The sequence below is a fragment of the Schistocerca americana genome, chromosome 1 (genome assembly GCF_021461395.2).
Source record: "Schistocerca americana isolate TAMUIC-IGC-003095 chromosome 1, iqSchAmer2.1, whole genome shotgun sequence".
In the NCBI taxonomy this organism is placed as follows: domain Eukaryota; kingdom Metazoa; phylum Arthropoda; class Insecta; order Orthoptera; family Acrididae; genus Schistocerca; species Schistocerca americana.
Window position 1 is genome coordinate 290382537 of NC_060119.1, and position 24580 is coordinate 290407116.

Consider the following 24580-nt stretch of genomic DNA (forward strand, 5'->3'; position numbering starts at 1 on the left):
CATAAATCAGCATGTTTCATGAGCTTATCAGCTTTGTGAACTGGAGCTGGTAAAATATCTGCCATACTCATTTAACCTGGTTCTGTGTGATTGTTGATTACTAAAAGTAAATAAAGATGACATTGGTATGAAACCTGAGCATCCTACTGCACACCTGATGAGGTGTTCAGTGTTTAAAACCACTTTGGCAATGTGAAGCAGCTCAAAACAATGTGTATTTCTTCAGTGCCTACATGGCCTTATGAGTAATACTCATACATTTGTAGTATGATGCTATTATTGGCATTTCGTGTCCTGTACAGTATCTGATCAAAAGTATCAGAGCACACCTATGTAATGTGAAATTGAACAATAGATGCCATGAGAGGCGGACCTGCCAGTATGAAAGGAGGTGGGACGTATTTTCTTGCCAACAGAGAATCAGAAATAACAGAATGGGTTGGTCAGGAGAGCACAGTGACTTTAAACATTAACTAGTCATTGGATGTCACCTGGGTAACAAATCCGTCAGAGGCACTTCAAGCCTTGTAAAGCTGCCCAAGGAGACTGTTGGTAATGTGATTGTGGAGTGGGAAAACAAACAAACAGCCATAGTTAAAACAAGACCAGGCAGACCTAATGTACTGGCACACAGGAACTATCAACCATTGTAATGGATGGTTGTGAAAGACTGGATGAAATCAGCTGAAGGAATAACTCATGATTTTCAAACTCCTACCAGCAATCCATCTAGCACATTGACAGTGCATAAAGAATTAAAAAGAATGGGTTATGATGTCCAAGCAGCTCCTCATAAGCCTTACGTTTCTGTAATCAGTGCTTAGCAACATTACACTTAAGAAAATGCTAAATGCAGAAGGATATGAATACATTTTACAGCATTGTGTACTGCCTATAGTAGGGCAACACGTCATAGATGATGATTGTCTGTATCAGTGTGATAATGCACCTGTCATCAAACACCATCTATATGGCTTTAGTTTGTATACGATAACATTCCTTAAATGAACTGACACGCCCAAAATCCCAATCTGAACCAAGTGGAACACCTTTGGGATGAGTTGGAATGCCAGCTTCCCTCCAGATCCCACCATCCAAAATCCTTACTTTCTCTGGTTTTGGCTCTCGAGGGAGAATGGGCTGCCATTCTTCCACAGACATTCAGATTTCTCATTGAAAGTGTCCCCAGCAGAGAGGAAACCACCAAAAAGACAAAGGTTTGACACACCTCATATTAATGTCCACTAATTGGTATCTAGAGACTTTTGATAAGATAGTGTATATACATAACCCACATGGTTCACATATTTTTAATAGTACCATATGGCCTACTGTACTTTCACATCACTGTACTTCTACACATCATACTGATTCTCATTGTTTGGCACCAACCATTCTATACACAAGGGTGGTTTGAAAAGTTCTCACAATCACCACGAGAGGTCATGGTTAGCGCAACAAGTTGTTCACGTGATATTCATTGGACTGTTGCCTGTAAATATGTACTGAACCAGTGCTCTTGGAAGAGAGCTATGGCGGTGAGGTGGCTGTGTTGTTGTTTCTGCATAGTGAATTGTGAAGATGGAAAAAATTGAAATTCAAGCAGTGATTAAGTACTTCGTAAAGGAAGGTATGAAAGCAAAGGACATTCATGCTGATTTCCAGAATACACTGGGGGCTCTGCACCTTCATATTCAACTGTTGCCAAGTGGACAAATGAATTTAAATTTGGTTGGGAGAGCTTAGATGGTGATCCGCACAGTGGTAGGCCAAGATGTGTCACTACTCCTAAAATCATTGCAAAAGTGCACAAAATGATTATGGAGGATTGCCAGTTGAAAGTGTGTGAAATTGCTCATGCTTACCAGATGTCATCTGAAAGGGTATATCACATTTTAATGGAAGAATTAGAAATGAAAAAATTATCTGCAAGATGGGTTCCGCGACTCGACACCCGCCTGCACACATGTGCCATTGCCATGGCAAAATTATGCAAACCAAGGTATGAATTGTTGCCATACCTGGCTTATTCATCTGATATTACCCCATCAGACTTCCATCTCTTCCCAAAACTGAAAATTTTTCTTGGTGGCGAAGATTCACTTCAAACGAAGAATTGATAGCCGGAATTGACAATTGTTTTGCAGGCCTGGAGGAAACTCATTTTTGAGATGGGGTCAAGGCACTGGAGAATCGATTGAGCAAGTGCATTAATCTACAAGGGGGCTACATTGAAAAATAAAAAAAGTTTCAGTGATGTATGTATGTTTTTTCTGTTCTGTTCCAAGAACTTTTCAAACCAACCTCGTATTTATCTAAAATTTTCAAAATGAAGTCATTTACGCAGACATGTTTTCCAGCTGCAGATGAGGTGGTAATTCTTATAATAAGCCAAAAAGATGATCATCACTCAGAAATGGCTAATAATCTCAGAAAATTACTCCAATCTGAGGAGGTTAGTATATAACACTATTGTGAGCAAATGTTGCTAATATTGTGCACAGAAGGTGAAATTATGAAGATTAATATATTTTTCTTAACAGCCCAAATTAAAAATCCATCTGATGCACGAAGACTTTGACCATCCTGGAGCATGGACAATTATTCCAGTTTTGAAAGAGTGAGTACTTCCACTTGTTATTTTAAATAGAAAACAATGTTCTTAAATGTGATAGTGCTCTTGTAAAAGAGAACTTGAGTCAGGTGCAAAAATCAGAAGCAAAATCCAGTCAATTAACATCAGTATGTAAATGTACATTGTGCTGTATTATTAATTTATGTATTGTCATTGACATGAATGTTTTGCATGATTCAGTCATAAATATGACACAGTTGTCTTGTAATGCAGTGAGCTGTATTATACTAATTGTTTTGCAACAAACACTAAATGTAATGTGTTAGCAATAATTTTTGCAGTTCAGAGAGAAAGTAACAGTGATAATGATAAACTATAGTTAGTATTCCATCATGGTAAACATAATATTAGGAAAGGGGAATGGGTAGACTGCCTGTATACACAAAAAAAGGAATCAAGTTCCAGGCCATAGACATTAATAAGTACTGCACTGAACTTCTCTTTGAATATTGCACTTCAATAATAAACTTTAAAACACGGAAGTTAGAGGTTCTGACAGTGTACAGGCCTCAACATGAAGTGCTTTAAATTTCATTAAGTAACTGGAGTGGGTACTAACAATGATCAGTAAAAATAAATGGTAAGTAATTGTGCCGTGGAAATTTCAATATCGATTTAATCTCAGATAATTCTGATCTAACCATGATGGTCAAATGACACCAATAAGACATCCCCCCCCCCCTTCCCCACCAGGTTTAGTGAAGAGAGAAGTACAGTTTCACAGAGATATAAATGCGGGTTAGCTCGTTTCACTATTCAGAGAATATGAAGTTACTGAACAATGTCATCATAAATAATAAAACTGTTGACTGGGCCTATACACTAAAAGTTCAAAATACCAAGGAAAAAACAAAAGTATTTTAGAACACTAAAGGCACTTTATATTCGACTCCTTGACGACAATAGCAGCAAAACAGGTGCTATTAAAATCAGATCATTGGCCAAGAAATTCATTGAATTCTAACAGTAGCTGAAAACACAAGAACAAAAAAATGGCGCATCTGAAACAGATCAGCTAAAGTTACGTAAATGGGTATTGTATACCTGACCAGCAGCAATCTTTTTTGCCAAATTAACCATTAAAGAGATGAAAAAAATTGTTAGGTTAGTGGAGAACAGTAACTCTTCTAGTCATGGTGATATTTTAGCCAAAATACTGAAACCTTGTGCTGACTTGGCAGTGCCCAACTTGGGCTACCTTTTTAAACAATGGATAAGTCAAGCTGTATTTCCTGTAAGGCTAAATTACACAATAATAATACCCCTTCCCAAAAGAGGAGGTAAGCAAGTAACCTCTTATTTTAGACCCATATCCTTCTTTCTGTATTTTCAAAATATTTTGTGAAGGCAGTTTACAACAAAAAGCAATATAACATCTCAGAGATTCTGTCCTGGTAGAACTAAATGAGAAGAATTAATCTGTGGGCAGTTTCTATGATCTTGTCAAGGCATTTGATTCTACTCAGGAAGTTAAAATGGAACAGAATTCCTTGGATGTAGTGTTACCTTAAAAATAGAAAGCAGAGGGGTCACATTTACAAATGATACTTTAGTAATCCTGTCTACTGCTGAAATGGGAGAGTGGATGTATCAGTGTGTGTAACATCACCCACATCCAGCGAGGATGCCTGCGATGGGAACATGGCCAATGTCAAAGGCCAGTTACATGAACTTCTGCAATGGACAAATATAAGGCAACCTGATGATGGTGATATCTTCCTCAGTTGCTATTATTCAACTTGCCTGCACCCATTGACTCTGACCCCATGGCTACTTACTGTGTGCGTAGTGCTACGAATTATGAACTTGTTGTTTCCACCATCTCTCGGCTTAATGGAACTAAACACATTCTTTCAACTAAGTAGTTCTTGGACTTTAGGCAACTTAGTCAGAAGCTACCTATTATTAATTTCTATAGTGGCTCAGATGACTATACTGTTTAGTACTATGATTGTTTGGTCCATGGACTATTAGAAATTTTAATTTATTTTTATGGAAGTTAATTGTGTTCAATAAACATTGTTGCCCATAAGTGAGTGTTATAATAGATACTACATGAATGGATTAAATTTGGTATGGGGAAACATTAAATATTGTGTCCCACAATATTCGATGCCTGGCCTACTCTTCTTCTTGGCATGCAGTAGTGATTTGTCTGAGGTATTGTGAAAGTCTTCTAACGCTGAAAGAAAGTCAGGTGTTCTGATAAGGGGCTGAAACATCATACCAGTCAGAGAGAGACAGCCAGGTAGACACCAAACAGCTTGATGCTACGGAGAGTCATACTGTGCAACCACAAATAAATAAAAAGACTTAAAGGTACAAAAAGTAGAGATTAGTGAGAACACGCTGTATGAGGCTCCACGTGTGAAGTTCCAAGGGATCCAGAGGATAATAAAATGAGGTGATATTGGCACTCACAGAAGATAACCAAAATGCTCATCCCTGCATGCTTTGTACTTGGGTATCTATTCACCATGTTGTCCTGCAGACTGGGTCACCAACATGTGTACTTCCACTCAGTACTCACCTAGACTATAATTTTGTGGGGGAGTGCAGCTGTGAGTTATTGCATAGAAGCATGCAGTAACAATGGATATTTGATAACTGAATATCGTGCAGAAGCCTCTTCCAGTGCCTATGGATTCTTATATGCCAACATATATATTCCCTAATGCTACTCGTGATTTAAGATGAAGTGTGCAGTTCAAAATCATGATACTAAAAGTAAAACTAATTTCTGTATAGGCTAGACATTTTCATCTAGGGTTCCTAAAGGAGTTTTTTGTTCTACTGCAAAATTCCATAAAAGGTCGGTGGTAGATATCAGGCAGTAAATTTAAACATAAAGATAGAAAAAAAGTAAAAAGGGTCCTTATTAACAACTCCTTTGATAGTTTCTTAAAATATTTGGTCTCCGGGTGTAAACTGCACATGACTCTAATGTCCTTATTGACAGGTTTTGATTTTTGCCATTATAACGAATGATGATAGTATTTTGTGTGGAATTACGTAAATTCATTGTTTGAAGTACCGTATTAATGAAAACAGCAACTGAATAGAGTAAAAGGAGGAACAGTGGCTTTCTTCAAAGTAGATTTTTTTCTTAATAATGTAATCTAGAAGTAATTCCTATGATTGTCAGTGTGAATATATTATCCCCAGTCATAATTTGCTGTTAGCATATTGTCACATCTAAACCACAATCAACTCCAAATCCAAAGGCAGGTTATCAATGAACTTCAACTCTAGTACTGAAAGCGTGTTTATTACTGACTCCAACATACAGCTAGAACAGAGCTGAGATCTTGGATGGAGATTGCAGCTATTTATACAATGAATATTCCATAATATTCAAACATTAAAATCATAAGATTTTCAAGACACATCAAGAAATGGTTAATTATAAATAATAAACAACTGCTGCTGGGCAGGTTTGAACTGGCGACCCGTAGCATGCCAGACAGTGACACTAACCACTACACCACACTGCATGTGCAACAGCTCTGAGCATTGCTCTATCTCCTAGAGAAACAGTAACCTACTGTTTCAGAAGTTCTCACTGGAGCAACTACAACACTCTGAATCTAGATCTCATCAGTGGTCCTCTGTAAGGTGGCACCAATAAATTATTACATTCTGGTCACATTGTTACATCCTCTTCTCTGCGATGATCATCAATGGTAGCTTTGCCTGTCAACACTTCTTGATCATAGAGTTGGTCTTGAGCTTCCTTGAAGCTCTCATTGTCTGTATGCTCCTTTGGATTGTAACAAAGCTTCGTACGGAGGATGTCTGCATTTTTGTTTTCTCAGTGAAGGGTCATAATCCTCAGTTTCATATGTGATGTCTGGCATTAGCAAAGGATATGATACATCCCAAAGTAGCACTTTATTAACTTTTCTGACAGTCCTTCTTTCCATATGGGTGTAAAAATCCATAACCAGTTTCTGAGGTTGCATCTGACTGGCCAGTACTTGGTGTTATAGTGCTCTTAGTCTTTCTCTTGGGCATCTAGCATCTGTATGCAAGCCAGCTGCCTGGTGATGAGATGGTAGTCATGCTGAGTATGGTGTAGTTGAAATGAGAACAGTGTATCCATTGTCATTTTGGCATCATGACAGTGGAGGGCAAAGAATGGTGTGAAGCCTATAGTGTCTTGCTTTGCTTCGTTGTAAACAAATCTTTTGACAGGCAGTATTGTTGCACCAAAGAAAAAAATTCTGGGTGAATGTAAAATTTTTGAAGTTATTTCTCCTAGCAAGCACAGAACCAAGCCAAGAAAATCTTGAGTGAAATGTCATAATCAAATTGTAACCAGGAAGGAAAGGGGTTGTAGCAAATAGTGAGGCACACAACTGATGCATTGTCACACCACCCTCAAACAGAGACTGCAGAGTGCAACAGCAGCAGAATGACCACATCATAACATTATTCTGACAGCACTGCAAGAGCAACTTTCAGCTTGTTGACAGGGCAGAAAGCACCAAGCTCAAGAACCAAAAGCCAGAGTTTGGACACTGCAGTACAGTATAAAGCAATGACAAGTTTAGAAAATGGGGCCAAATTTGCTCATCATCACAACTCGATAATGTCAACTGCAAAAGCCAATCAGCATAAATACTGAAACTTCTGAAGCACATATGCTACTCCATTTTATTCAGTTACTAGCAGTCAGTAAGTGTGACACTCTTGTGAGCTACAGCAAATACGATTAATGACTGTTTCGTGGTGCGCTGCCTAATATTTGTCTTGTGACTTCAGTTATGTGACACTAACCAGCCCAATACACCCCACTTCCATGGAATGGTGCTGCTGCCTACTTTGCTACCATTGATGTGAAGATCTGTGCACCCTCGGCCAGCTTCCCACTGGGGGTTGGTTGAGAGTGATCTGCTGCCTGGCTGCTAGCCACACACTCTGTCTGGGAGAGACACTTTCATAGTGTGCCCCTGGCTGTATCTGTGAGTGGTTTCTGAAGTCTTGGCCATCTCTTATTGGGAGGTGAGGGCCTACTTCCGCGTGGCTACCATAATCATGTGCAGAGCTGTTTACCACTGACCTGGGTGCATACTCTGATGTCTTCAAGAGTGGCTCGGTAAAGCAGCCTGGCATGCCAGTGGCTTCTAGGGTGGGTGGACAATGCCTGCAGATCTACAGGTCAGCATCTTGCACCATACTGCCTCTGCCGAAGATGCACCTCTGACACGTGTGAGCAGGATGAGTCTGTTCTGACGCATTCAGTCAACACCATGAGGCAACTATTTGCATTGTATTCACAGTCGACACTGCGTCCCTGACACCTTCTGGCACTTCACTAGACCCTGAGCTCAGCATCCTGCACTTGTAGTGACCAAAGCCCCCAGGGTCTCCACAGTATTGTATCTCAATCTCTGTTTGACTTTAATGTACATTGAGAGCATATCTGTAAATCTCTTCCTAAAGTTTTCTGTGAGACCATTCGTCTGCGACTGTCAGGTAGCTGTTATCCTATGGGTGATGTTGCAACATGAATTTATCTCTGATACTAGACTCACTTGGAAAACTTCTTCTTGATCAGAGATAATCACACAGGTTTTCTGTGATTGAAAATGATGTCCTCTACATGGAACTTTCCACTTTCTGGAACATCGGCTGGTGGCACAGCTTTAATGACAGCATAGTACGTGAAGTAGTCACTGAAGACTATTAACCATTGATTCCCATTTATTCTCAAGAGATCAATTCCAACTCTGTGGAATGGTGCTTTTGGGGGGCAGAGTTGGTACCAGACACCATGGAGGTGCTTACATCATTGGCATTCCTTACAATAGCTCGCATAGTGTTTAACTGATCAGATCTGGCAAGTAATACCTGTGCCCGATTCTGTCTAGACTTCCAACAGATCTCAGGGGACCATATGTTGTTGTAACATGGCAATATTCCAGCTGGCCATAAAATGACTAGGATGATGAGCAACCTTTTTCATCCCATTGGATCATAGTATGGTGTAGCATAGAGAAACATTAATTAATTGAAGTTCTTGTTTGGTCATTTCCTCCTCCTTCAAGGCTTCTATGCTTTCCAGCAGTGCATAGTGTTCCCTCAGTTCAGCAACAATGTCATTTCCTCCAGTGATGGCTGAGATTTCACCCTTGTTGCTGTATTCAACCGACAAGATACTTGAAAGGCAGTCATCATTGGCATGTTTGCATCTAATTTTGTATATCACTGTGATATCATACTCCTGAAGCCTCAGTGCTCATTTCACCAGTCATCCTGACTTATCCTTCGGGCTAGTCGGACAGCATAGTGAGTGGTGGTCCTTCACTACTATGAACAGTTTACCAAGTAAACATGGCCAAAACATGTTGATGGTTCAAAAAACTGTGAGGAACTCCTTCTTGGTTGTAGAGTAGTTCATCTCTGACTTGGAGAGTATTCTGGAAACATAAGCTCTCACCTTTTCAGCACCTTACTGTATTTGTACAAGAACTGTCCCTGTTCCAAAACTGCTATCATCTGTGTGAAGTTCTGTCTCAGTATTCTCGATGTTCTATGCTAGAACTGGGGATGATGTTGGTGTTCCTTAAGGACAGGGAAAATTCCTTGTCCTTGCCTCATTCCAGGAAAATTGTGTGTGTTTTGGCAGTTGTTCTAGCAAGGGACATGCCTTGGTATAAAAGACCTTTATGAATTGCTTGTATTACAAGTGCATTCCAAGAAAACTTTTCATGTCTTGACTGTTCTTATTTTCTCTGGATCAGGATGGATCCCATTGCCATTTGCACTAGTTACCCTAAGATTTTTATTTGTTGGATGACACGGATGCATTTTTTTGGATTCAGGAAGAGACTGTCAATATTAAAACACTTAAACATGGTTGCCAGTTGGCTTAGATGTTATTCAAATGTCTTTGTAAAATGACGATGCCATCCAGATAGCACAGAAACATAATCCATTTAAAGTTCAAAGCAGGTTGTCCATCATACATTTGAAGGTGGCTGTAACATTATGGTCCAAACGGCACAACTTTAAACTCATGGAGGCTATCAGAGGTTATGTAGGCAGTCTTTTTCCAGACTGACTTTTAAACTTCAGTTCGTCAGTAGCTTGTCTGCACATCCATAGTTGATAAATATTTTGTTCCTTTCAAGCAGTGTTGGGTGTCAAAATGTGTGAGAATGGGTAGACATCTTTCTTTGTGGTTTTGTCTAGTCATTGGCAGTTGATGCAGTCATTCTTATCCTTCACATGTGCAACATGAGAGGACAAGGGACTCTGAAGGTTCAATGTTGTCATCTTGTAGCAACACTATGTGCCATCCCTTTTCCCTCACAAGGACCATAGGATAGGACCAAGAGCTCTCTGAAGTGTCACTTGTAATAAAATGTGGCAAAAATGTTTATGTGAAGTTTTGGATGTGTATCATAGTTTAACACAAGAAAACAATGTTCAGTCACTATCTAATTACTTCATACCATATTGTACAACACATTAACAGTATTCAGATAACCCTCCACCAGTTTTATACATATCTTGTGTGATCCTGGGTGCTGCTTCTTGATGCTGCCATAGGTTCATTTTGATGTTACTGCATCATCACATGAATAATATGAAATGGTCGAAATAAGTTTTAGTAGTTCTTGTTTACAAAGGTTTTTATTTCACATGCTAGATGTTCTGCAGCAAACATGTTTTACATCGTAGAACTTACATCCACCAGTTATAAAACGGTTTGCCCTGGGCAAAGTCTGACTACATGCTGTTGACACGAAATTCGACCTGAGATGAATTGTATGGCGGCATACAAATCGCCTCTCTTTATATGGTTTTAAGCAATTACTATAAAAATTACATTTCTATATGCTTGCAATTACAGTTCTATTAACTAACACCAATTAAAACATGAGTATGATTGACTCTGGCTGAGTAAGGGAGAGGGTAAGGAGTCATTCCAATCCCGGGAGCGGAAAGACTTACCTTAGGGGGAAAAAAAGGACAGGTATACACACACACACACACACACACACACACATATATCCATCCGCACATACACAGACACAAGCAGACATTTGTAAAGGCAAAGAGTTTGGGCAGAGATGTCAGTCGAGGCGGAAGTAAAGAGGCAAAGATGTTGTTGAAAGACAAGTGAGGTATGAGCGGCGGCAACTTGAAATTAGCGGAGGTTGAGGCCTGGCGGATAACGAGAAGAGAGGATATACTGAAGGGCAAGTTCCCATCTCCGGAGTTCTGACAGATTGGTGTTAGTGGGAAGTATCCAGATAACCCGGACGGTGTAACACTGTGCCAGGATGTGCTGGCCGTGCACCAAGGCATGTTTAGCCACAGGGTGACCCTCATTACCAACAAACACTGTCTGCCTGTGTCCATTCATGCGAATGGACAGTTTGTTGCTGGTCATTCCCACATAGAAAGCTTCACAGTGTATGCAGGTCAGTTGGTAAATCACGTGGGTGCTTTCAAACATGGCTCTGCCTTTGATCGTGTACACCTTCCGGGTTACAGGACTGGTGTAGGTGGTGGTGGGAGGGTGCATGGGGCGGTTACAAGGGTAGGAGCCAGAGGGTAGGGAAGGTGGTTTGGGGATTTCATAGGGATGAACTAAGAGGTTACGAAGGTTAGGTGGACGGCGGAAAGACACTCTTGGTGGAGTGGGGAGGATTTCATGAAGGATAGATCTCATTTCAGGGCAGGATTTGAGGAAGTCGTATCCCTGCTGGAGAGCCACATTCAGAGTCTGATCCAGTCCCGGAAAGTATCCTGTCACAAGTGGGGCACTTTTGTGGTTCTTCTGTGGGAGGTTCTGGGTTTGAGGGGATGAGGAAGTGGCTCTGGTTATTTGCTTCTGTACCAGGTCGGGAGGGAAGTTGCAGGATGCAAAAGCTGTTTTCAGGTTGTTGGTGTAATGGTTCAGGGATTCCGGACTGGAGCAGATTCATTTGCCACGAAGGCCTAGGCTGTAGGGAAGGGACCGTTTGATGTGGAATGGGTGGCAGCTGTCATCATGGAGGTACTGTTGCTTGTTGGTGCGTTTGATGTGTGAAGCTGGCCATTGGACAGATGGAGGTCAACGTCAAGGAAAGTGGCATGGGTTTTGGAGTAGGACCAGGTGAATCTGATGGAACCAAAGGAGTTGAGGTTGGAGAGGAAATTCTGGAGTTCTTCTTCACTGTGAGTCCAGATCATGAAGATGTCATCAATAAATCTGTACCAAACTTTGGGTTGGCAGGCCTGGGTAACCAAGAAGGCTTCCTCTAAGCGACCCATGAATAGGTTGGCGTACGAGGGGGCCATCCTGGTACCCATAGCTGTTCCCTTTAATTGTTGGTATGTTTGGCGTTCAAAAGTGAAGAAGTTGTGGGTCAGGATGAAGCTGGCTAAGGTAATGAGGAAAGAGGTTTTTGGCAGGGTGGCAGGTGATCGGCGTGAAAGGAAGTGCTCCATCGCAGCGAGGCCCTGGACATGCGGATTATTTGTGTATAAGGAAGTGGCAACAATGGTTACAAGGATGGTTTCCGGGGGTAACAGACTGGGTAAGGATTCCAGGCGTTCGAGAAAGTGGTTGGTGTCTTTGATGAAGGATGGGAGACTGCATGTAATGGGTTGAAGGTGTTGATCTACGTAGGCAGAGATACATTCTGTGGGGGCTTGGTAACCAGCTACAATGGGACGGCCGGGATGATTGGGTTTGTGAATTTTAGGAAGAAGGTAGGAGTGCGGGGTGTCGGTGGGGTCAGGAGGTTGATGGAGTCAGGTGAAAGGTTTTGTAGGGGGCCTAAGGTTCTGAGGATTCCTTGAAGCTCTGCCTGGACTTCAGGAATGGGATTACCTTGGCAAACTTTGTATGTGGTGTTGTCTGAAAGCTGACGCAGTCCCTCAGTCACATACTCCCGATGATCAAGCACCATGGTCGTGGAACCCTTGTCCGCCGGAAGAATGACGATGGAACGGTCAGCCTTCAGATCACCGATAGCTTGGGCTTCAGCAGTGGTGATGTTGGGAGTAGGATTAAGGTTTTTTAAGAAGAATTGAGAGGCAAGGCTGGAAGTCAGAAATTCCTGGAAGGTTTGGAGAGGGTGATTTTGAGGAATAGGAGGTGGGTCCCGCTGTGATGGAGGACGGAACTGTTCCAGGCAGGGTTCAATTTGGATAGTGTCTTGGGGAGTTGGATCATTAGGAGTAGGATTAGGATCATTTTTCTTCGTGGCAAAGTGATATTTCCAGCAGAGAGTACGAGTGTAGGACAGTAAATCTTTGACGAGGGCTGTTTGGTTGAATCCCAGAGTGGGGCTGAAGGTGAGGCCTTTGGATAGGACAGAGGTTTCGGATTGGGGGAGAGGTTTGGAGGAAAGGTTAACTACTGAACTAGGGTGTTGTGGTTCCAGATTGTGTTGATTGGAATTTTGATGTTTTGGAGGGAGTGGAGCTGGAAGTGGGAGATTGAGTAGATGGGAGAGACTGGGTCTGTGTGCAATGAGAGGAGGTTGAGGTTTGCTGGAAAGGTTGTGAAGGGTGAGTGAGTTGCCCTTCCGGAGGTGGGAAACCAGGAGATTGGATAGTTTTTAGGGTGGAGGGTGGCATGCTGTTCTAATTTGCGGTTGGCCTGTAGGAGGATGCTCTGAACAGCTGGTGTGGATGCGGGAGAGGAAATATTGAGGACTTTTATTAAGGATAGGAGTTGACGAGTGTGTTCATTGGCTGAGTTGATGTGTAGGTGAAGGATTAGGTGGGTGAGGACAATGGATTGTTCAGTTTAGAACTGGTATAGGGACTGATGGAAAGAAGGGTTGCAGCCAGAGATGGGAACTTTAAGTGTGAGGCCTTTGGGGGTAATGCCAAATGTCAGACAAGCCTGAGAAAATAAAATATGGGATTGTAATCTGGCTAGGGCGAAGGCATGTTTGCGGAGGGAATGTAAATAAAACTTAATGGGGTCGTTGTGGGGGTGTTGTGAGGGTGACATGGTATTAGAAGGTGGAAAGTGTAACATGAGGCTGAAATGAAAATGAAAATAAAAATATATGGGGAGAGATAAAGGTGAACTAGAAAGCAACTGGAGATCTGGTGTGAAAAAAGGCGAAAAAGTGTTGGTTGAAGCTGGGTTATGTTGATCCTGTGGTGAACTTGGGTTGGTAGACAAGGATGTGCATAAAGGATAGGTGGTTGTGTTGCCGCCAAAACATGTTAAAGGGTGGAGAAATTTGGGAAAATTTCGAAAAAAAAAATTTTCCGATGTCCACCTAACCTTCGTAACCTCTTAGTTCATCCCTATGAAATCCCCAAACCATCTTCCCTACCCTCTGGCTCCTACCCTTGTAACCGCCCCTGGTGTAAAACCTGTCCCATGCACCCTCCCACCACCACCTACTCCAGTCCTGTAACCCGGAAGGTGTACACGATCAAAGGCAGAGCCACGTGTGAAAGCACCCACGTGATTTACCAACTGACCTGCCTACACTGTGAAGCTTTCTATGTGGGAATGACCAGCAACAAACTGTCCATTCGCATGAATGGACACAGGCAGACAGTGTTTGTTGGTAATGAGGATCACCCTGTGGCTAAACATGCCTTGGTGCACGGCCAGCACATCCTGGCACAGTGTTACACTGTCCGGGTTATCTGGATACATCCCACTAACACCAACCTGTCAGAACTCCGGAGATGGGAACTTGCCCTTCAGTATATCCTCTCTTCTCGTTATCTGCCAGGCCTCAACCTCCGCTAATTTCAAGTTGCCGCCGCTCATACCTCACCTGTCTTTCAACAACATCTTTGCCTCTTTACTTCCGCCTCGACTGACATCTCTGCCCAAACTCTTTGCCTTTACAAATGTCTGCTTGTGTCTTTGAATGTGCAGATGGATATGTATGTGTGTGAGAGTGTATACCTGTCCTTTTTTTCCCCCTAAGGTAAGTCTTTCCGCTCCCGGGATTGGAATGACTCCTTACCCTCTCCCTTAAAACCCACATCCTTTCGTCTTTCCCTCTCCTTCCCTCTTTCCTGATGAAGCAACCATTTGTTGCGAAAGCTTGAATTTTGTGTGTATGTTTGTGTTTGTTTGTCCCAAGGGGTTGTAGTATTACAGGTTTGACTATTGAAGAGAGATAAAGTTCTTCTAAATCTCTGGCTAAAATTAAGGGAATATAATCAATTTTTTTGTCACTATAATAGGAAAAAAATACAAGTGTATAAAATTTCACAGTTTTATCATTTTTGTGCTCTTTTGATGCACTCCATTGAATGTTCTTTGAGATTTCTTATCACTACATTTAGTGTTCATATCATATATTACTACCTAAGAAATTGTGTCTTACTTCTGAAAAAAAAGTTAATGTGAGTTGGCTTCTCACAAGTCCCTGTTTAGTTGGGTGTCGAGATATGCATACAGTAGCACATAGATTATTTATTAATTCTGCAGTCACAAGTAAATTGTGGTCATACTTTCATATTTCTGTAAAAGAACTTGCTTCAACTGGAATACACCAAGAGAGGTGTCGCAGTGGTTAGCACACTGGACTCACATTTGGGATTATGATGGTTCAAACCCATGTCCGGCCATACTGATTTAGGTTTTCCGTGATTTCCCTAAATTGTTTCAGGCAAATGCCGGGATGGTTCCTGTGAAAGGGCACAGTCAATTTCCTTCCCCATCCTTCCCTAATCCAAGCTTGTGCTCCATCTCTAATGACCTCGTAGTTGACAGGACGTTAAACACTAATCACCTCCTTCAACTGGAATACCAGACATTAGATGCTGTATCAAACCGATTTCAAAGACCAAATTTCAGTGGACTAAAGAAATGTGTCATTGTTCAAATTTAATGGTCAGAATGATCACATCTATATCAGTGTCCTAAAATAAGTGTGAATCTACATCAATAAAAAAAATTAATTGTCTCTCAGAGTAACCCCTTTGTCATGACAACTACTTTATTTCTTACCTTTATTAGTTTTTCAAATCCAGTAAACAGTAGTTCAGTATAAAGTGTTGTATTTTTATCATACTCCATTTCACATTATTTTACTCCAACTCCTTCCTCAGTTCATTTCAAAGTTGTATCAGTACAAAATCATCATTAATTGACTCATATATACATTTATCCCATAAGTAATAATATATGAAAAGGAAGCATGATTTTTAATTAATCTAATCACAGTGTAACTTCCAATTCAGAGGTATGGTGAACTGTGCAATAAAGAGTTATTCGTATGTATAATACAGTGTGACAAAACGAGATTCAAGTTGATAGCATAAAATGTAACCTACTATAGCAGACAAAATGTAGATTTGAATCTGTGAATGACATATCAGAATCAAAAGTTATCCTATGCCAAATCATAGAAAAACACTAATTTAAAGTATATACAAGAAAATACAAAGGAAATTCCCTCCAGTCTGTTAATTGAGACCAAAGTAGTGCACAAAACTGTGCAGAATTCATCCACACATATGAAATGTGGTTGCAGCAAGTAACTGTAAGGCCACAAAACAAGCTATATTTGAAGAAATTCATTTAATCCTAACATACAATCAAATACAAGAGTTAACCTACAATGCACCTAAACATCACCTACTGCCATAAGACAAACAGAAGTTAGTATTAAATGATATGAATATAATAGAGGGAAACATTCCACACGGGAAAAATATATTTAAAAACAAAGATGATGTGACTTACCATACGAAAGCACTGGCAGGTCGATAGAAACACAAACAAACACATACATACACACAAAATTCTAGCTTTCGCAACCAATGGTTGCTTCATCAGGAAAGAGGGAAGGAGAGGGAAAGACAAAAGGATGTGGGTTTTAAGGGAGAGGGTAAGGAGTCATTCCAATCTCGGGAGTGGAAAGACTTACCTTAGGAGGAAAAAAGGGTAGGTATACACACACACACACACACACACACACACACACACACACACACACACACACACACACACACACATACATATCCATCCGCACATACACAGACACAAGCAGACATTTGTAAAGGCAAAGAGTTTGGGCAGAGATGTCAGTCGAGGCGGATGTACAGAGGCAAAGATGTTGTTGAAAGACAGGTGAGGTATGAGCGGCGGCAACTTGAAATTAGCAGAGGTTGAGGCCTGGCGGATAACGAGAAGAGAGGATATACTGAAGGGCAAGTTCCCATCTCCGGAGTTCTGACAGGTTGGTGTTAGTGGGAAGTATCCAGATAACCCGGATGGTGTAACACTGTGCCAAGATGTGGTGGCCGTGCACCAAGGCATGTTTAGCCACAGGGTGATCCTCATTACCAACAAACACTGTCTGCCTGTGTCCACTCATGCGAATGGACAATTTGTTGCTGGTCATTCCCACATAGAAAGCTTCACAGTGTAGGCAGGTCAGTTGGTAAATCACGTGGGTGCTTTCACACGTGGCTCTGCCTTTGATCGTGTACACCTTCTGGGTTACAGGACTGGAGTAGGTGGTGGTGGGAGGGTGCACAAAGGGTCAGTGATACAGTAAAGCATGATTAACGAATACAACTCATGTCAAAAATGGGAAAATCTTCCAGATAGATACTATTATTCATGTTTATATGAATGGTGTTTGAAGATAAGTTAAATATGTTGGCACTGAAATGATTCAATAGGAAAAGCAATGTAAGTATTCACACACACACACACACACACACACACACACACACACCCCATGACAATGTTGAGCATCAAAGCACTAAAGAACATATATGATGAATGCTAACAACCAATATAGAAAACATGACACAAAGCATATACAGACTCAAATATAGATAAAGTCACAAGCATGATGCAAAAGCAGTTTATTACACTTGACATACTGAAACATAGCTTAAACTCCACTTGTGATTGGTGTGTCAAGAAAACGGTTGGTGTCCAAGAGGAACATCCAGCCAAAGTATCTCCTATCTGACTGTTGCCTTTCTCAGACTAATCAGCCAACGCTTATATTTCATCAAGACTATAGTCATCTGTAACCATGCAGCCAAAATCCACTAACAAGGCTGTTGTCACCCTAGGACAACTGCAAGCAAAATACTCCTAAACCATATTAATCAAAAGCTTTCAAAGACAACATCAGATTCATTGCAGAGCAATAAGATTCATTGTGGTCAAGATAATGTAAATAATAAGTAAGTCAGTGAAATCCATATAATATGTATCACGTATGAACTTCATATAGCAGGCTAAGTGTATGAAATGTAAATTATGTAAATTGATGCTAAAAGTCTCCATAACAATCATTCCGAATATATTCAATCATGTATGTATGATGTATTTCAGATTCACATGACATTAAATAATCGCAGAAATCATAAAGATGTGAAATAATACCAAATGTTTTACAAGTGACCAAGATTATACCATAATTCCTGCTGGTCAATTAGAGTGTAAGTAACAAACGTGTATGTGTGATCCAGTTGGCTATACTTCTCTTCAAAATTCATATTGTTGTCAGTTCCTATCAGTAAAGATGAGATAAGATGCTATTAATCAAATCAGCGAAGCATTTCATGTACGAAAAAGGTTTTTAGACATGTGACTAGAAATTAAGTGTAAATGGCGTAAATAAGGAATGTAGTACCAAACTCTAAAGGTGTTGAAGCAGATACTACATTAGCTGGGGCACTTCTGTTTGCAAGACTCATGGTACACACAGAGAATGTATCGTCTTGAGGGTTGATCAAATTGGACTTCAGAAAATATAATCAAAACAGAGTGTATTGAGCAAATTATTGTACCTCATATCATGAATCAAAATAGATAATCAAAATCAGCATAAATCCAAAGAATAGAAATGTGTTTAAATACGTGTGTGAACGTAGTACTGATCTGAAAGTGTCCCCCCCCCCCCCCCCTCAGGGTTGATCAAATATGAACATATGGCCTCATGGTATCTCTAAGATCTGGAATGGTCCAATGTATATATGTTTCTTTGTTAATTGCATTTGACTTTTCGTAACTTTTAGTTAACATGAGGTCTCTTACTTTACACTTTGTAACTTTAAGTTTTTCGTCATGCTTCTTCTCCCTCTTACATATTTTTCTTCACCACCTCTTCCCTCTCATCAGCAGTTAACTCTGTACAAGCCAGGAACTCAATCAATTCACCTAGTAAATTAGCAGGTTTCTGATTAAAATGAACTGCATATGGTGTGAATCCAGTTGTAATATCCTGAAAACTGTTTAGAATGTCTTTAAATTGACTTATGTAAGTGTACCAGTTTGTATGATCCTCAAAACAGTACATTCTGCACAATATACCAATTTCCCTCTTATACCTCTCTGCAGGATTGCAGGATGGAGAACAAACAGATATTAAAATGTGCTTACGGTAATGTTCTCATTTTTAATAAATTACTTCCATGTATGAGATGTGAACTGACTTCCATTGTCTGACAGTAAAGCATATGGTTTGCCAACATTCCTAAAATAATCATTAATAAAACACTGAATAATTTTCTTATTATACCTTTCTTCAATGGGCACAACTTTACCAGTTTTGAAGACAAGTCGACAGTAACAAACAAAAATGTGTACCTGTAGCCTTCTTTAGTGCAGGGAAGTTGACCAAATAAGTCAGTTCCCACCAGTTCTGACTTACCTTGTAGAATTAAACTCTGTATGAAACCTGTATGTTTCTGGTTTGTGACCTTTACTCTCTTACATCGATCACAAGAACTCAAACACTTGCTAACTCTCCTGAAGATATTGTCAAAGTACACATTTTCCTGTATCTTTTTGGATACACTTCATGGATCGACAATGACTGGAACTCCTATGTATATAGTTAATCAAAGTGTCAATATATTGTCTAGGCCAACAAACCTTCCATTTATCCGAATTGGGACTACTTCTTCCAAATAAAATACCTTTAAACACTTGGTAATATTGTATTATCTTATCACATCCTTTCTTACCTAAGTATCTCTTGAGTAGTTTCCATGTCACATCATGATTCTGATTAGGTCTCAACTGTTTACTGATTCTCACAATTTCTTTCTCTTCCTTAATACCTTGAATGTACATGATCCTAAAATTTCTATTCTCTTGAATATTCTCACTATCCAAGTTACCTCCTACTGGTAATCTAGACAGAGTGTCAGCAACTACATTCTGATCACCTCTAATGTACTGGATTTAATAGTCAAATTGCTGTAAGAAAATTGCCCACCTGGTAGTCCTACTGTGATATAGCTTGCAATCCTGAATGTAGCACAAAGCTCTATGGTCTGTGTGTACAGTGACTTGCGTCCAACTAAATAATTTTGAAATTTTTTAAACCTCCAAACAATGGTCAGAGGTTCTTTCTCAGTGACTGTATAATTTTTTTTCATGCTTTTGTAAACTTCTACTGGCAAAACTGATAGCACAGTGCACAGTCCCTCCCTCAACTTCCTTCTGTTGAAATAAACAAACTCCTAAGCTATAGTCACACCCAGCTGTCATCATACAAAATGATAAATATAAGTCTGGTCTATGCAAGATTTCACTGTTCGCAAGCTGTCTTTTAATCTCATTGAAAGCTGCTTGACATTCGTTAGCCCATTTCCAAATACTGTTCTTTTTCGAAACTACAAGAAGACATGGAGCATTTAAAGCTTGTGTTCTTATATATTTCATACAGAAATTGTATAAACAATAAAATGACCTAAGTTCCTTCTTTGATCTTGGTTTGGGGAAATCTGCAATGCACAACAATTTGTCTTTATCAGGCGGAATTCCTTCCTTATTAATAGTGGCCCAAAACATTGCAACTCTCTTACTCCAGATTCATATTTTTCCAATTTTAATGTCATACCCCATTGCCTAAATTTTATTGCAGTTGCTTGCAGAATTTCCATATGTTGTTCTGGTGGTGGTGTGATGACCCTCCATTCTGAAAATTGTGTTCCCAAGCACAATCTAACTTATCTACCTATTTCATAAATTCCCCAATAGTGTCTGGTCCATAAACAAGACTCCACTGAACAAGGCCATGTAAATGCCACTTCAGCACATCAATTTGGATTAATTCATCAAGTGGTTTATCTAAATGTGTTAAAGTCCTAACCTACTTCTCACAAAATTCTTGCATTCTCATATCTCCTTCACGAAACCTACTTCCATTAAAAAATTTTGATTTTATTCGCACCTGCTTACTGTCTGACCAAAATTTTGTTTAAAAATAATTTTTCAAACTCCGCAAATGTCATTGCTGGGTTAACGTACCGGTTAGCCCAGGATAAAAATTGTATAGCAAATTTCACTTTCCTTTGTTCTGGCATGTCCAGTGCAAAGCTGTCCTTGCACTGGTACAAGTAATCAACAGGATGTAGTTCAAAATTACCCAGAAAAATTTTCATAATAGCATTACTGCAATCATTTTGAAACATGCTATTACCACTATATACTCTAAAACATATTAGTCTCTACATTTACAACTTTAGAGTTAACTGTTTGAAGATTATTTGTTACTTTATTCACTTTGCTGTTTACCGAAGATATTTGTTCTGAAACAGGTATAAAATTTATGTTAGTATCTCATCAAAAAAATTATTTTCAGTTTCAATATAAGTCTGTACATTATGAAACTCTGATTTTTGTCTGTCGAGTTCATCAGTGACAATGTTTTCTGTTGTTTTTACTTGTTCAGTGACACATTTGTTAACTAGCTGTAATTCAGCAACTGCAATGTTCTTCAAATAATCAATTTCAGATTCTACATTGTCTACTCTTTCATTTACATTGTTTATTTGTCCATTTGCCTTGTTAATATCTTCCCTAGCTGCTTCTAGTTTCTGGTCCATTTTTTTGAGAGTATTGTCTATTTTTCTGAAATTATTTTCAGCATCATCTCTATTTTTTTTTTATTTTGCTCTGACAGTTTACTATGTAGTAACTTGGATAATTGTTCCAATAAAATTACCAGTTGTTGAAATCCATTGAAAGGTGAAATTATACTACTTGCTGAATTCTCGTGGCTTTGAATGTTTAGATTTGGTGACGATGCATGCAGTTGCTCACTCAGTCGTGTTGTGATTCCAGCTTGGTCACTATTTACATTGCTTGTACTCATTTTAACTAATTTTGCACAACTTGACGAGATGATAAAAAAAGAAACACTTCCAAAAACTATCTTTCCTATAATACTTGCAAAGTATGTCACATAATTATTTTTGTGTGCCTGACATTAGCATGCAATTTCACATCCTATCAGTTAACTGTTTTACTGTTCTGTTATGTAAATAATGATATATTTGATCCTCATTTGACAGTCCATGCTGTTGGCTGTTGGTGTTGGTCCGTTAATTCACACATCCAGTTTTCCATACAGGTCCTTGTTTCTATCCACGTCCCAGTAATGGTATATTGGATAGTATATTGTAAACAATTATTCCACCTAAAACTTAATGACTATTAGCATATGATGGAGTTTTACCCACATCCCAGCTCCTTTCATCATGTTATAATGAAACCTAGCAAAAATGTGTTGGTGAAGTTTGGGACGTGTATCGTAGTTTAACACAAGAAAAACAATGTTCAGTCACTATCTAATTATATCATACCATGTTTTACAACACAGTAACAGCATTCAGAGATAACCCTCTACCAGTTCTATAAGTATCTTGTGTAATCCATATGCTGCTTCTTGATGCTGCTGTAGGTTCATTTTGATATAACTGCATCATCACATGGATAATATGAAATGGTGAAAATAAGTTTTAGTAGTTCTTGTTTGCAAAGGTTTTTATTTCACATGCTAGATGTTCAGTGGCAAACATGTTTTAGATCGTGGAACTTACATCTTCCAGTTATAAAACAGTTTACACTGTGATGAATTCTGACTACATGCTGTTGACACAAAATTCTGCCTAAAACTGAAGTATGGTAGTGTACAAATTGCCTGTATTTATATGTTTTTAAGCAATTACTATAATTGTTACATACTGAATTTTTCATAAGGCCCTTTTCATACATCTTCCCAAATTAAATAGAAATTTACATAGAATAAAAGTGAATAGTTCCATACAAAGGCAGGAAAGAATCCATTTCTATTAAGACTATAAATTACATGTTTTATCATTGAACAATATATCTTGTTAATTTGCGTATAGTAATTTATCGACTCAAAGAAAAATCATGCTAACATTTTCAGATGAACAGAGTGATTACTTTTATCAAATGAAAGGCTTAGGTGCAAATAATTAGTTTTTGTATGAGTGAAATTTGCAGAAAAATTGTATCATATTTTTATGAGGGATTCTAGCTTCAAAACTTAAAAATAGCTGTCTACGACTGGGAAATATCAGACCTTTAATTATTAATTACTCCATAATTACAACAGGTAAATCATTCCATCCAAGTCACTGAAGGTTGTATTGCGTGTAAATTATGATGGTACATTAGTTTCTAATCCAACATGTTTCCTTCATTCCATTTACTGGTGAGACCAAACATAAGCAATGTCAAAACAACAGTTGAAATTAGTGTAACTTAGAGAATGGAGATGAGATTGGAATAGGATATAGGGTCCCAGGGAGTTGTGGTATTACACAGTGATGTCATCCTGCTGCATCTTTTCCACTTGCTCCTCGATTATCAGTCATTCAGCCAGTGACATTCTAGATGAGCATTGGGTAATTGGTGTATGATCTCCAGTGTTGGTATGGCATTTTACCTGGGGTAATTTTGTCTGTCTTTTCTCCACTCTGGATTTTAAACCATCCAAAAATAGATGCACAACGGTTATCACTCACCAACATTGTTCCTTGATCAGGCCAGATTGTATTCACCATCTGATGGTAGCTTTATCACCTGCATTGTCTGAGCACAATTCTTCATCAGTGATACTAAGCTTCCATTCCTGGACTGGTTTGCACTTCCCTGTGCACATGCCTTTTGAGATAAATTGTGGCTGCTCACAACAGTTAGTGAGCCAAAGCTTCCTTAAGCACCGGCAGTGCATATGAGCATTGCAATCATGTAGATTTATTTTGTGAGCCTCCATAGCTATGTGCTATTGACAGAACATTCACAGTTGAACTTAGTATCTCATTTGCCGTCTGGAGTTTTTCTTGTTGATGATGGTGGGGTAACAATTTCTTCAGCAGTAAACAACCACCTTAAGTAATTTTTATTGTGTGTGCTTGTGTGAAAGGCTTCATCAATATTGAGCTCTGACATTTCACAGTCTATGGCAGTTTTAGTGCCTGCAAGATGTCTCATCCAGAAATAACATTATGACTCCACTCTATTAGAAAGACAAATTCAAGGGGTTATGTTCTGTCATTAATAGTTATTCATGCAGTATGTGTTCCTGTTGGCTGGACGTTGTTTCCCGTTGGTGACTTTCAGCACAATTGCTTTCATATTGTGGAACATAGTGTTCTTTAGCTGACTATAACAAGAGTTTGGCATTACTGGAAAGGAAACACACCTGAGTTGACTAGTTCCTGGACAGGTTTCCCTTTGGTGGTGATGTCAATGAGATTTCCTGACACCCTGGTGACTGTCGTCATCCATGAAGGTGTTACATCTGTGGTGGCCTTACCTCCATAGATGGTCACCTTGCTTAGTTTTCTTGAAGTTGGCAGCTACTTGAGTGGCTGGTACCTCTGTAGGCTTATGAGGAATGGCTGTAACCTGCTGGGAAGTGATCTCATCTAGTATACAGTGATTGGCTTCATCCCACAGGTCAGCTGTAATTGTCTTCAGCAGACTTATTTAAAGTGAATAGAATTGTTATGATTGTTAATGTCTGGCACCATAATAATCATCAAAAACTCACCTTCTCTCTGTGCTGTAGTGTATAATGTGTCCTTGGCATCCACAGTTGTAAACCCATTGATGTGTTGTTCTCTGTCCTCCAAATGTTTGTTATTCTTTGGGGCATTCTCCTTGATGTAGGAGATATTGGTGATTGTGTTGGCTGGGTGCTGGGTTGTTGTTTG

The 24580-nt window shown here is 39.5% G+C and overlaps 1 protein-coding gene across 2 annotated transcripts in view; it reads left to right on the forward strand.

The window, feature by feature from the left end:
• LOC124594957 (beta-1,3-glucosyltransferase) overlaps positions 1-24580 on the forward strand; it is a 107473-nt gene that overhangs the window by 19946 nt on the left and 62947 nt on the right. Inside the window, exons 3-4 of one of the 2 annotated variants that reach the window (XM_047133480.1) lie at positions 2367-2455; positions 2544-2620. In XM_047133480.1, coding sequence (XP_046989436.1) covers positions 2367-2455; positions 2544-2620 — 166 coding nt within the window. Of the gene's footprint in view, positions 1-2360; positions 2456-2543; positions 2621-24580 lie in introns of both variants that reach the window. The other variant, XM_047133471.1, reaches the window with a different exon arrangement.